We start from the raw sequence: 12,848 nt of genomic DNA, 5'->3' as shown, positions 1-12,848 counted from the left end.
GTCTGGTGAACCTTCGCTGCACTCCCTCAATAGCAAGAACATTGTTCCTCAGATTAGGAGACCAAAACTGAACACAGTATTCCAGGTGAGGCCTCACTAAAGCCCTGTACAACTGCAGTAAGACCTCCCTGCTCCTGTATTCAAATCCCCTAGCTATGAAGGCCAACATACCATTTGCCTTCTTCACCACCGCCTGCTGTACCTGCATGCCCACTTTCAGTGACTGATGAACCATGACCCCCAGGTCTCATTGCACCTCCCCTTTTCCTAATCTGCCGCCATTGAGATAATAATCTGCCTTCGTGTTTTTGCCCCCAAAGTGGATAACCTCACATTTATCCACATTATACTGCATCTGCCATGTATTTGCCCACTCACCTAACCTGTCCAAGTCACCCTCCAGCCTCTTAGCAGCCCCCTCACAGCTCACACCGCCACCCAGTTTAGTGTCATCTGCAAACTTGGAGATATTACACTCAATTCCTTCATCCAAATCATTGATGTATATTGTAAAGATCTGGGGTCCCAGTACTGAGCCCTGCGGCACCCCACTTGTCACTGCCTGCCATTCTGAAAAGGACCCGTTTATCCCGACTCTCTGCTTCCTATCTGCCAACCAGTTCTCTATCCACGTCAGTACATTACCCCCAATACCATGTGCTTTGATTTTGCACACCAATCTCTTGTGTGGGACCTTTTCAAAAGCCTTTTGAAAGTCCAAATACACCACATCCACTGGTTTCCCTTGTCCACTCTACTAGTTAATCCACAAAAAATTCCAGACTTGGAAATATATTGGCCAGAAATTCCTCTCGAGCACTTCCTGCGGGCAAAGCACTGTAGAATAGAAATAAAATGCGCATTTACCTTAAGCTGCTGCGCCCGCTTGAGATCCCAGTCCGGAAGCCTCTCGTGGTTGCGCGTCACTGCGCGTTCACGTTGGGACGTCCGCAGGTTTCATGTGGGCCTGGACACCTAATCACAGGTAAGTATTTTCTCATTCATAGTAATAGTAGATTCGTAAGTTACGAATTTCCTATTACTATGAATGAGAAAAACCCCAAAACGCACAAATACTACATTAAACATTTTAAAAACACCTCACATAATATACTAATAGAAATTAAAGTTATTATAAATGTTTTTTTTAAAAGAAAAAAAAAATTGCCTTTTTTTTTTTAAAGTTAGGGTTAAGATTTAAAATAACATTACCTGAGTGGGCAGGGTTTTAACATGTTTTTTAAAATGTTATTTTAATCATTTTTTTATGTTTTTAAACTCTTAGGCCTGTAAAAGTAGGCTATGCGCCTGCTTCTATCAGGCACAAGAGTTTTGAGGACATTTGCCAGGCAAGATATGGGTAAATACTGCAATCTTGCCCTTGCAAATATCCTCACTCCTGATATATGGCGGATCTGTCAAGCTCCAGCTTGACAGATCGGAAAAGCCGGTTTTCAGCGCATGCGCATTGTGTCTTGAAAACCAGCTTTTGCGATGCCTTCCTCGGTCCATACGGACCCAGGAGGCAGGAATTTCTGGGCCAATATAAAAATAGAGTGCAGCATAAATGTACTTGGTCTGCATTTGGCTCTTTTTTGCTCTGTCAGACCGATTTTGAGCAATCTTGCTGGTCTAGGACAATGGCTTACATGCTGAACTAAAACTGCTGGTGCCTACTGGGGAAAGGCTATTTGAAGTGAAACTAGACCATTTTGGTGGATTAACTTAAACTGAAGCTGAACTATTCTGAAGTGATCGATGTATTCAGAGGCAATATTGAGTGTAAGTGTAATTTGTCAGCAAGGATTTCTTTGCTGTTCAAGAATAATGTTGATCAGTTCCTTGGTAGCTGGGAGTCCAAAAGGGTGACTTTCAGTCTGTAAACCAGGAATCTAGTAAATAAATTACTGTAGCAGATGGGATAGCAACTGTTAAAAATTGAAGTTAAAGTGGATAATAGGTTAAAGACATGAAGTTGTAATTCTAACTAACCCCCTAACATTATTATAGCAGATAAAAACTGAGTTTTTTTTTTAAATGCAAAAAAAAAATCTAGTGATAGAAGCAATAATATTTGTAATGGATCCGGTGGTAAGGATCATGGCCTGCATGTCGTCGTGGAGCAGGCGGAGGATGGTGACGAACTTTTGGGGGCATCCGAAACAGAGGAGGACGCTCCATAGACTTTCATGGTTGACAGTGTCAAAGGCCTTTGGAAGGTCGAAGGTGGCCATGTCTAAGGGCTGGTGTTGTTCCCTGCATTTTTCCTGCAGCTGTCGTGCTGCAAAAATCATGTCCGACGTACCCCATAGGGGATAAAATCCTCACTGACTCCGGAAGGAGCTCCTCAGCCACAGGGAGAAGACTGTTGAGGAGGACTCTAGCGACGAACTTCCCAGTGGCTGATAACAGGGAGATTCCTCTGTAGTTGCCGCAGTCGGACATCTCTCCTTTTTTAAAGATGGTCACGATCACTGCATCTCTGAGATCTCTCAGCATGCTCTCCTCCCTCCAGATGAGAGTGATGAGGTCATGTATTCGTGCCAGTAGTGCCTCTCCACAATACTTCAGTGCCTCAGCAGGGATTCCATCCGCTCCCGAAGCCTTGTTGTTCTTAAGCTGTCTTATGGCTTTTTCTACCTCGTGCAGTGTTGGGGTTTTACTGAGGTGGTGGCCTCAGCGACTATCTGCTCCACCTGTGACAGAGACTGTGGTTCTCGTATTGAACTGTGCAGCCATCTAAGAACTCACGTTAAGAGTGGAAGCAAGTTTTTCTCGATTCCGAGGGACTGCCTATGATGATGATGAATATTTGTGGGATTTATACAATACAGTTTTAAGCCCTTATAAGCTCACTAAATTGATGTTGAGTTTCTGGATTCTAAAAGATTTTATTGGTAGGAAGGAGGAAACTCTTTCCTGGTTTGATGGATAGGATATTGATGTCCCTTTTCTCTTTTTAAAAAAAAATAATTAAAATTATTGTAGTAATGTAGCTATTTATTCATGGTTACCAAATTCTGCAGGCTGTGTTGCTGTGGATAAATCTAAAGTCTTGCACTGTGTTCACTTCCTGTTGTTACACTTAGTTCGTGTGTCGTGCCTCTGATTTGTCATGCTGCCTGACCGCCATGCAATATTGGATGAGCAGAAATTTCCTCCAATTAAATATTGGGACAACCAAAAGCTATTGGCCCATAATTTCTAATGTCAAAATATCGATGAGGCTAATAGCACTGGCATGATTTATGCACAAATTCTACAGAAATTTTAGGTGAGGACAGATGCGCAATTATATGCAGAAATCCAAACTTTTGTGTCTATGGTTAAATTCATAAAAACTGCATCTTGCTGTCTGGCTCACCATTCAGCATTGAGCAACTTGAAGTTGTTGAACTTGCACGGTATATATACAAGCTAAACTTGCCACAGAAAGTTACAATTGGTCTGAAGTAATGCATGGAGTCTGGTTTGGAGTTATTTAAAGTCTGCATATTTGATTAGCTGTCAGATGCTTAACGATGTGCGAATTGTTAATTAGTGCCAGTGAACCTCTTTGGCACCAAAAATTAACTATTATAAGTGAGAAATCTCATTCCTTCAGGTTTTAATTGGATATTTTTTTTAAAGTCATAAAAACATTTTTTTTTACTTTTCCTGTCTTTTTTATCACTGAATCCAATCTTTCTTTCCCTCTCTCTTGCTTTTTCTGTACGGATTTAGCATTGAATTCATTCACTCTAGTTTACACTTCCTACTCAGTCCGTACGCTATTTATTTCACAATCCTTCAGTCTGATTGGTTTTACAGTTGCTTACCCGATTTCCCTCGTTGCGAGGTTTTCAGCTCAGACTTCCAGTAACTTGCTACACAAAATATCATGGAGATTAAACTGGCAAGGTCATGTCTAACTATTGGCAGATGGCGTTAGATTCACTCCTGCAGAAAATTATGGCTCATTGTCTTCGGCCCCTGCCGTAAACCCCGTTCCCTAGCTACAGACTCCATTATCCTCCCTGGCCACCATCCGAGACTGAACCAGACTTTTTTCAACCTCACTATCCTATTTGACACTGAGCTGAACTTCTGACCTCAAATCCTCTTCATAGCAAGACGGTCTACTTCCACCTCCATAACATTACCTGTCTCTTCCCCTGACAGCTCATCTGCTGCTGAAATCCAAGCTTTGTTACCTGCACACTTGACTATTGCAATGCTCCCCTGGCCAGTTTCCCATCCTCCACCCTCCGCATACTTCAGCTTATCCAAAATTCTGCTGCCCGTATCCTAATTCGCACCAAGTCCTGTTCACCCATCACCCCTGTGGTTGCTGACCTACATTGGCTCCTGGTCTGGCAACACCTCTCATTTTAACATTCTCATCCTTGTTTTCAAATCCCTCCATGGCCTCCATTGCATCTCTGTAACCTCTTCCAGCACTACAACCCTCTGAGATCTCTACAGTCAATTCAATGCTGGCCTTTAGTGCATTTCGATTTACATTGTCCCACCATGGGCGGCCGTTCCTTCAACTGCCTAGGCCCTAAGCTCTGGAATTCCCTCCCTAAACCTCTCCGCCTCTCTACTCCTTTTAAGATGCTCCTTAAATCTTTGACCTTTGGTCGCCTGTCCAAATCTCTCTGTGGTTTGATGTCAAATTTTGTATCATAACGCTCCTGTGAAGTGCCTTGAGATGTTTTACGAAATTAAAAGTGCTATATTAATGCCTATTATTTTCCTAACACTTTCCCACGCATGTGTAATGCTTCAAGAGTAACACCTGCGCTATATAGTGCTAAAGCCATAACAAGATACTTACCATTATATTTAGCTTTCAATCCTCCCACTCGCCCAATTATGGGGACATCAGCGAGTAAAGTCTTACATATGGTTACACATTTCCTTTAGGTATAAACAGATTCTGTCATGCTTTTTCTGTCGCATTAAAATGTTCTAATTATAGCCTAATTTCTTGTTCTTACCTCTGCTGGTTCACTCCATTTGGGTCTTCCAAATTGATGATTTACATCTCCTAGCTGCAGGTGCTGGTGTTCACAACACTTGAGGCCTATAAAGACTTCTGCTGAATGTCTGCCCCTGCTGTCACTACCCACTCCTTTCCTGACTCGCCCCATTCCAACCCTCCCCATTCCAAGTGGACTAGTGATCTGGAGACGTGAGTTGAAATCCCACCATGACAGCTGGGGAATTTAAATTCAATTAATTAAATAAATCTGGAATTAAAAAGCTAGTATCAGTAATGGTGACCATGAAACCCACCTGGTTCACTAATGTCCTTTTAGGGAAGGAAATCTGCTGTCCTTACCTGGTCTGGCCTACATGTGACTCCAGACCCACAGCAATGTGGTTGACTCTCAACTGCCCTCTGAAATGGCCTAGCAAGCCACTCAGTTTTCAAAGTGGTGGCTCATCACCAGCTTCTCGAGAATAATTTGGGATGGACAATAAATGCTGGCCTTGCAAGCGACGCCCACATCCTGTGAATGAATTTTTTTCTAAAGTGCTTGTGCTGTCTCCATACATAAGCAGGTGCTCTCTATTCCCTCCCTTAATCCTGATCCACCCTGAGAAAGAGCATATTGCTGCGTTCCCAACTATGAACTTGGAACCAGCTTAAAGCGCTGACTGTGTGTTTACTAAGAGAGTAAGCACTTCAAAAATATTGAAGCTGATTTGGCCAGAAACAGAACAATCTGGCCTTTCTGGGGTCAGGTTGGGCAACCATGAATGGTTTCCCTGACACAGCTGAGTACCTTTTCTTAGTTGTTTAAAGCACATCGTACACACTGTATTTTCAACATGCAACTCGAAGCAACTTGGGCCCATTCCCAACTCTGCTGGGAAACCGATTTTGAAAATGCTATAAAACCTCTTGGGGGACAGGAATGGATGAATGCTCAAGGCTCCATTCTCCTTTCCCCAACAATGCTGCCAGATCTTAGCTCTCTCCCAAACACTAGATGCTAGACACCTCGAGTAGGCCCAGACCCTACCAAAGATAGGTGCACCCGCTTCCTAGTAGTCCTACACCTATGAACACTTGCTCCTCAGTACCAAAGACCCAATAATATCAATCACACGACTTTCACCACCCCCCCTTCTCCTCCCCAACTCTCTAGTATTGCTACATCTTACCACCCATCTGCAACCAACCTAGACTTTAATTGTACATGTTCGACAAACTTACAATAATCAAGGTCACCAATTAACAATTTCCACAAAAATATAGACATAATCACGCAAGTCAATCCTAAAATACCATCAGCATTTCCAGAATACTGTGTAATAAAAACAATTTGGTTTGATCAATCACCATAAATCAGTGGCCCTGATGAATGTATTTTACGTTGGCGTAAAGCAGCATAGCTTTTGTTGAGAAATGCCATGGGAAATCAGCGTTGGTGTATATATTTATTATGTATGTGCATGTTGGGTTATGTATACAGAAATCCAAAGAGGGTTTTTACTCCAGCCTCTCAAAATCCCTGTCCCGCATCCCGACGGACGACAAACTGATCCTCCTCGGCAACTTCAACACCAGGGTTGGCAAGGACACAGCCCTTTGGGAAAACCAATTCCAGCGGGACCCTGCTCCTGACAAAATGCCTAGAGCACGATCTTGTTATCACTAACACCTTGTTATGCCAGAGGGACAAGTACGAGGCATCATGCATTACCCTCGCTCCAAACACTGGCACCTGCTCGACTATGTCATCGTCCGAGCCAGGGATTGCAAGGTTGTGTGCATCACCCGTGCCATGACAGGAGCTGACGACTGCTGGACGGACCACCGCCTAATCCGCTCCATTATCAACATCAACATAGTCCCAAAGCAGCGACGGCAGCAGAAGCAGTGCCGCAAAAAAGTCAATGCCGAGGCACTCAAAGACCCAGCTAAGAGAGCCCTATACAGCAAGTGCTTCACTGCTAACCTGGCTTCCCTTGGTGACCCTGAGACGCAGAATGCCCACAGCGCTTGGTCTGCCCTCCAGGCCTCCATAACCAATGTCTGCGAAGAAACGCTCGGTCACTCAACCAGGAAATACCAGGACTGGTTTGATGAGAATGACCAGGAGATCCAAGAGCTAATAAATCGCAAGCGCAAGGCATTTCTGAGCCTGAAACAACAACCAAGCTCGGGAGCAGCAAAACAGCATTACAGACAGCTTAAGGCCGAGGTCCAACAAAAAACCCGCGATCTAAAGAATAGATGGTGGGTGGAGAAAGCACAAGAGATTCAGCAACTGGCCAACAGCCATGATGTGCGAGGATTCTTCACCGCAGTCAAGGCCGCCTACAGCCCAAACACTCAAGGCCCCACCCCACTGCTGGTCAAGAACGGGGAGACACTCATCAAGGTCACCGAGGCAGTTAGGACCCGCTAGAAGGAGCACTTCAAAGATCTCCTTAACCGAGACTCTGCCTTTGACTCGAGTGTCCTTGACTCCATCCCGCAGCATACTACCTGCCACCATCTCGGCAAAAGCCCAACCTTGCACGAGTTGGTAAAGACTATCCGCCAGCTTAAGATCTACAAGGCAACTGGGGTGGATGATATCCCCACTGAGGCACTAAAGTATGGCGGAGAGGCACTATTGGCAAGAATACATAACCTCATCTCTCTCATCTGGAAGGAGGAGAGCATGCCGGAAGATCTCAGAGATGTAGTAATCGTGACCATCTTTAAAAAAGGGGACAAGTCCAACTGCGGCAACTACAGAGGAATCTCCCTGTTATCAGCCACAGGGAAAGTCGTCGCTAGAATCCTCCTCAACCATCTTCTCCCTGTAGCTGAGAAGCTCCTCGCAGGAGTCACAATGCAGATTTCGTCCTCTTCGGGGTGCAACAGACATGATTTCTGCAGCGCGACAGCTGCAAGAAAAATGCAGGGACCAACCCTTGTACATGGCCGCCTTTGACCTTACAAAGGCCTTTGACACTGTCCCACCTGTGACAGAGACTGTAATTCCCGTATTGGACTGTTCAGTCACCTGAGAACTCACTTTTAGAGTGGAAGCAAGTCTTCCTCGATTTCGAGGGACTGCCTATGATGATATGTTTCAAAGTAGCACAGTTTGAAGCATTTGGTAAATTGCTATAATATTTCACTATAATCATAAAATAGATAGTATTGAAAATACTGTTTCACATTTTCTTTGGACAAGAAATGAAATCAAAATGTGCCAGCTTTTAAAGTGATTTTCGAGTTGCTGCACAGCTAAAGAAATTTCCTCATAAGCATCAATATTTTCAATTAATACCTTTCTTGTATGTTTCATTTCCAGAACCAGTTTCATCAAATGGTTGAACTCACTGAGGAAGCGAGGAAAGCATATCAGGAAATGCTTAATGCCTTGGAGCGGGAACTTACAGCAGATGAAGGAAATTCAGTGGAACCATTGTGCGATCTGTCAGAGGAAAGCACCATTGCATTGGATAGCATGACCTCTCAATCTTTCTCTGAAGCCAGTGAACCAGAATATGGTGCATATCAAATACTGTGTAGTGGCATAACTCCAATCAAACCTACTTCCCAGCATATATGTAGTTGTATTTCAAGGCGTTCTACTGTACTATTGGACTACGAAATATTAATTTTTTTTATTCGTTCATGGAATGTGGGTGTCACTGGCAAGGCCAGCATTTATTGCCCTTCCTTAATTGCACTTTAGAAGGTAGTGGTGAGCTGCCACCTTGAACCACTGCAGTCTGTGTGATGAAGGTGCTCCTACAATGCTGTTAGGAAGGGAGTTCCAGGATTTTGAACCAATGACGATGAAGGAACGGCAATATATTTCCAAGTCAGTATGGTGTGTGTGATTTGGAGGAAAACTTGGAGGTGATGGTGTTCCCATACGCCTGCTGCCCTTGTCTTTCTAAGCAGTTGATCCCACAGGTTTGGGAGGTGCTGTCGAAGAAATTGCAATCATGCACAAAGGCAAGCACCTCCAGTTAGAATTTTAAATCATTAATCTACATGGGGTAAAACAATGGTTCCAGAGCCAATAGATTACATTTGTAAATACTCTGGTATTATAAATGTTTGAATTACTGCCTCTTGAAAAGTTCTTCCTCCTCGCGAGGGGTGTTGAGGCTGTAGGATGTATGGATGCAAGTTCCCTACTTACTATAAAATCTAGTATATTCATTGTAAATGAGTCACACCTAGGATTTCTACACCTGCCACATATTTAAATCACACCAGTACATAAATCAGATCTCTAGGCCTAGTTGTCATAAAAGGGCTCTCATAACCTAGATTGTACTAGTGATTGTCAATGACAAATGATGATTCTTGTCTTTTATTGCAGCATTGGCTTTGGGTCAAGTACAGAACTCTGTTAGTGAGAAACAAGATCGTTCCTTTGTTAATGAGGGAATGATACAGTCTCATAAATGAGGGCCTTTTTGCATTTTGGCAGTAAAGAAAAGGAAGAAGAAAAAATATTTCATGTACTATTTGGGAAGTAGGAGTGTGTGAAGCATAATTCCATGTAAATTAACCTTTAAAAGTACTTAATCTGATTTTAACTAGGAAACTAAATGTGTTTTTTACCTCCATCAGCTTAACAAATAGATTATTTGAAATCTGAGACTTTTTAAAATTTAAACCCATAAACTAGTGGCAAGTCCAGGTCTCCATGGGCTTTTTTTCAGCAACTCAGCCTAATACTGAACAAATTAATATTAGTTGTAAACTACAAACATTAAATGCTGAAAACTATATCAAATAAGACGACAAAAACAAGACACCACTGCTATTAACCATGCCAAGCTTTTCCTTTCCTCCCACTCTTTCTTGCTTTGTTACATTTGCATTATTTCAACTTCAGTTAATCTGGCCTTGTCTATAGTCTAACCTTTTATATATTTTTAAATGTTAAAATCCTCAGCTATTTTACTTCTTTCTGGCTTCTATTATCCATTTTAAATGTGGGAACAACTCAAGCTGCCATTGTTGTGATGGACAAGTAAACTCAGCAGCCCACAAAACCTGATTGCACCGTACGAGTAAACTCGTACAGTGTGTGGTAAAGGGTTAAGTTGGGTTTAACCCTGAAATTAAATTCTCAGCTTTGGAGAAAGTAGAATTTTGAATATTTTAAATCTCCGACCAAAATACTTTGTTACCATTACATAAAAATAATTCCATTCTATTATAATGGAGTTTTAATTTTTTAATTTATTCTAGATGCTAATTGCACCTTTTATGAAATTGAATCATAATAGGTTTATTGATTAAAAGCAAAATGACCAATAGTCTACATTTGAGCTTAGTTAGAATACCCAATAATTTGCCTATTTTACTTTGTTTCCTAACTACAACTGATTAGGAGAAAGGTAACTCCCAATGGGTAAGGAACAGGTTAAAAACGGGGTTTGTGATTTGATTTGTTTAACTGCAATTAAATTAATGATGTGGTCTAACTATCCTTGTTACAGTTACTACATGGAGAAACTTGCTCAAGAGGCAGTGTAACCTGTCAGACACTGAAAACACAGGAACTTCAGAGACTCTACACTGTGACTCAGAAGAAGAAACTGGTGATTCAATACAGAATTTTCCAAAATCTATTCTTGATTTTGAATGTCAAGCAGCAATAAGATGAATGAATGTAGTTTTTCATAGCACTGTAAAATGTTTCTGCAGCTCTCTATCCAAAGGAGAGTTTGATTATTTTGTGCAGGAAATAGTGATTAAAAATTACAGTAAGTGAAAAGGCTGTCACCTTTTTTTAAAAAAAAACATGTCCAGATTCCTATCATCCCCAAGTGAGAGTAAACCTAATTTGAATGCATTTTTGAAAAATCTAATTGGCTGAAGAAAAATGTTAATTAAGCAATGATGAACATTGGGCAACCTTAAATAGTCTGAAGAAACTAAGTTGAGAATGATGGATAGCTGAGAATTAATTCATTGCCCAGAGATTACCCTCCTCCTGAGGTTGACATTCGGAGTGATATTTTGCCCCTCAATGGTCCATTTCAAAATAGTTCCAGAGATCAGTCAAAAATATCTTATACACTATAGTTTTCCATCTTTCCTGAAATTCTTAATTTCATGCCGTAATAGCTTCCATCAAGAATGATGGTTTATTCTGAGACAGAGCACACCTGGAGACTGCCAAGTGAGAAAGTTTGATGGCCAGCATTGCTGAACCCTAGGTAACTTTATCGTAGAGCTGCTTATATCATCATAGGCAGTCCCTCAAAATCGAGGAAGACTTGCTTCCACTCCAAGGGCCCAAGTTTCGGGCCGCGCCTATAACGGCGCAGCCCCAACCTGGACGCCCATTTTCCGCGCCACAAACTGCGCCTAAAAAAAACTTACAGATTCTCCGGCTCCCTGCTGGTCCTCTGAAGCCGGGCGCGGCGCAGCATGAGCTGTAGGGGGCGGAGCTAGGTCCCTGTGCTGAAAACAGGGCCGGAACCTCTGCACATGCGCGCTACAGTGGGCGCGCATGTGCAGTAGCTCCAGGCGCCCAAAACTGTGGGAGGGGCCCGAAGCACGCAGCCCCTAGCCCTGGCCGAATGGCCTCACTGGGGCTGCGTGATAAGGCTGCCTCCCACGCCCAGCTCCTGCCTCCTCCCGACCCGACTCCCGCTTCCCCCCCCCGGACCCGACCCGACCCCCCGGACTGGACCCGACCCGCACTCCCCCCCCCCCACCCGACCTGACCTCCCTCTCCCTCCCTCCCTCCTCCCCCCCCCCCCGCTGACCCGAACCGAACCAACCTCCCTCCCACCACCCCCCCGACACGAACCGACCCGACCTCCCTCTGCCCCCCCCCCCCACCCCGACCCGACCTGCGCTCCCTCCCTTCCCCCACCACCTCCTCCACCCAAACCAACCCGACCTCCCTCCTCCCCCCCCGACCCGACCCGTACTCCCGACCGCCCCCCCGGACCCGACCTGACCCAACGCCACCTACCTGTAAATCTAGTGCTGGGGACTGCCCGAAGTCTTGGGCCCAGCCGGGCCCGGCTCCCCCACCCCCCTTCTCTTCCCCCCCCCTTCTCTTCCCCCCCCACTTCTCCTTTCCCCCCCCTTCTATTCCCCCCCCCACTTCTCCTCCCCCCTCCTCCTCCTCCCCCCTTCCCCTTCTCCCCCCCTTCCCCCTTCTCCTCCCCCCCTCCCCCCCTTCCCCCCCCTCCTCCACCCTTCCCCCCCCCCTCCTCCACCCTCCTCCCCCCCCCCTCCTCCACCCTTCCCCCCCCTCCTCCACCCTTCCCCCCTCCTCCACCCTCCCCCCTCCTCCACCCTTCCCTCCCCCTCTCCCCCCCTCCTCCACCCTTCCCCCCCCCTCCTCCACCCTTCCCCCCCCTCCTCCACCCTTCCCCCCCTCCTCCACCCTTCCCTCCCCCTCCTCCACCCTTCCCTCCCCCCTCCTCCACCCTTCCCCCCCCCCTCCTCCACCCTTCCCCCCCCTCCTCCACCCTTCCCCCCCTCCTCCACCCTTCCCCCCCTCCTCCACCCTTCCCCCCCCCTCCTCCCACCCCTTCCCCCCCTCCTCCACCCTTCCCCCCCTCCTCCTCCCTCCCTCCCCCTCCTCCACCCTTCCCCCCCTCCTCCACCCTTCCCCCCCCTCCTCCACCCTTCCCCCCCTCCTCCACCCTTCCCCCCCTCCTCCACCCTTCCCCCCCTCCTCCACCCTTCCCCCCCTCCTCCACCCTTCCCCCCCCTCCTCCACCCTTCCCCCCCCTCCTCCACCCTTCCCCCCCCTCTCCTCCACCCTTCCCCCCCCTACCGTCCCTTCCCCCCCCTCCTCCACCCTTCCCCCCCCCTCCTCCACCCTTCCCCCCCCCTCCTCCACCCTTCCCCCCCC

At 45.8% G+C, this 12,848-nt stretch overlaps 1 protein-coding gene across 6 annotated transcripts in view; it reads left to right on the top strand.

The window, feature by feature from the left end:
• The window catches only part of secisbp2 (SECIS binding protein 2), a 134,070-nt gene that overhangs the window by 113,348 nt on the left and 7,874 nt on the right, over positions 1–12,848 (top strand). For 2 of the 6 annotated variants that reach the window (XM_070881873.1, XM_070881890.1), the window contains exons 17-18: positions 8,307–8,505; positions 10,465–10,566. In XM_070881873.1, the coding sequence (XP_070737974.1) occupies positions 8,307–8,505; positions 10,465–10,566 (301 nt within the window). Of the gene's footprint in view, positions 1–8,306; positions 8,506–10,464; positions 11,736–12,848 lie in introns of those variants that run through there. The other 4 variants (XM_070881864.1, XM_070881883.1, XM_070881897.1 and 1 more) reach the window with 2 other exon arrangements.

Source organism: Pristiophorus japonicus, chromosome 1, assembly GCF_044704955.1.
Source record: "Pristiophorus japonicus isolate sPriJap1 chromosome 1, sPriJap1.hap1, whole genome shotgun sequence".
NCBI classification, from domain to species: Eukaryota; Metazoa; Chordata; class Chondrichthyes; family Pristiophoridae; genus Pristiophorus; species Pristiophorus japonicus.
The sequence above is the reverse complement of the archived record's forward strand: the minus strand, read 5'-3'. Positions and strand labels throughout refer to the sequence as shown.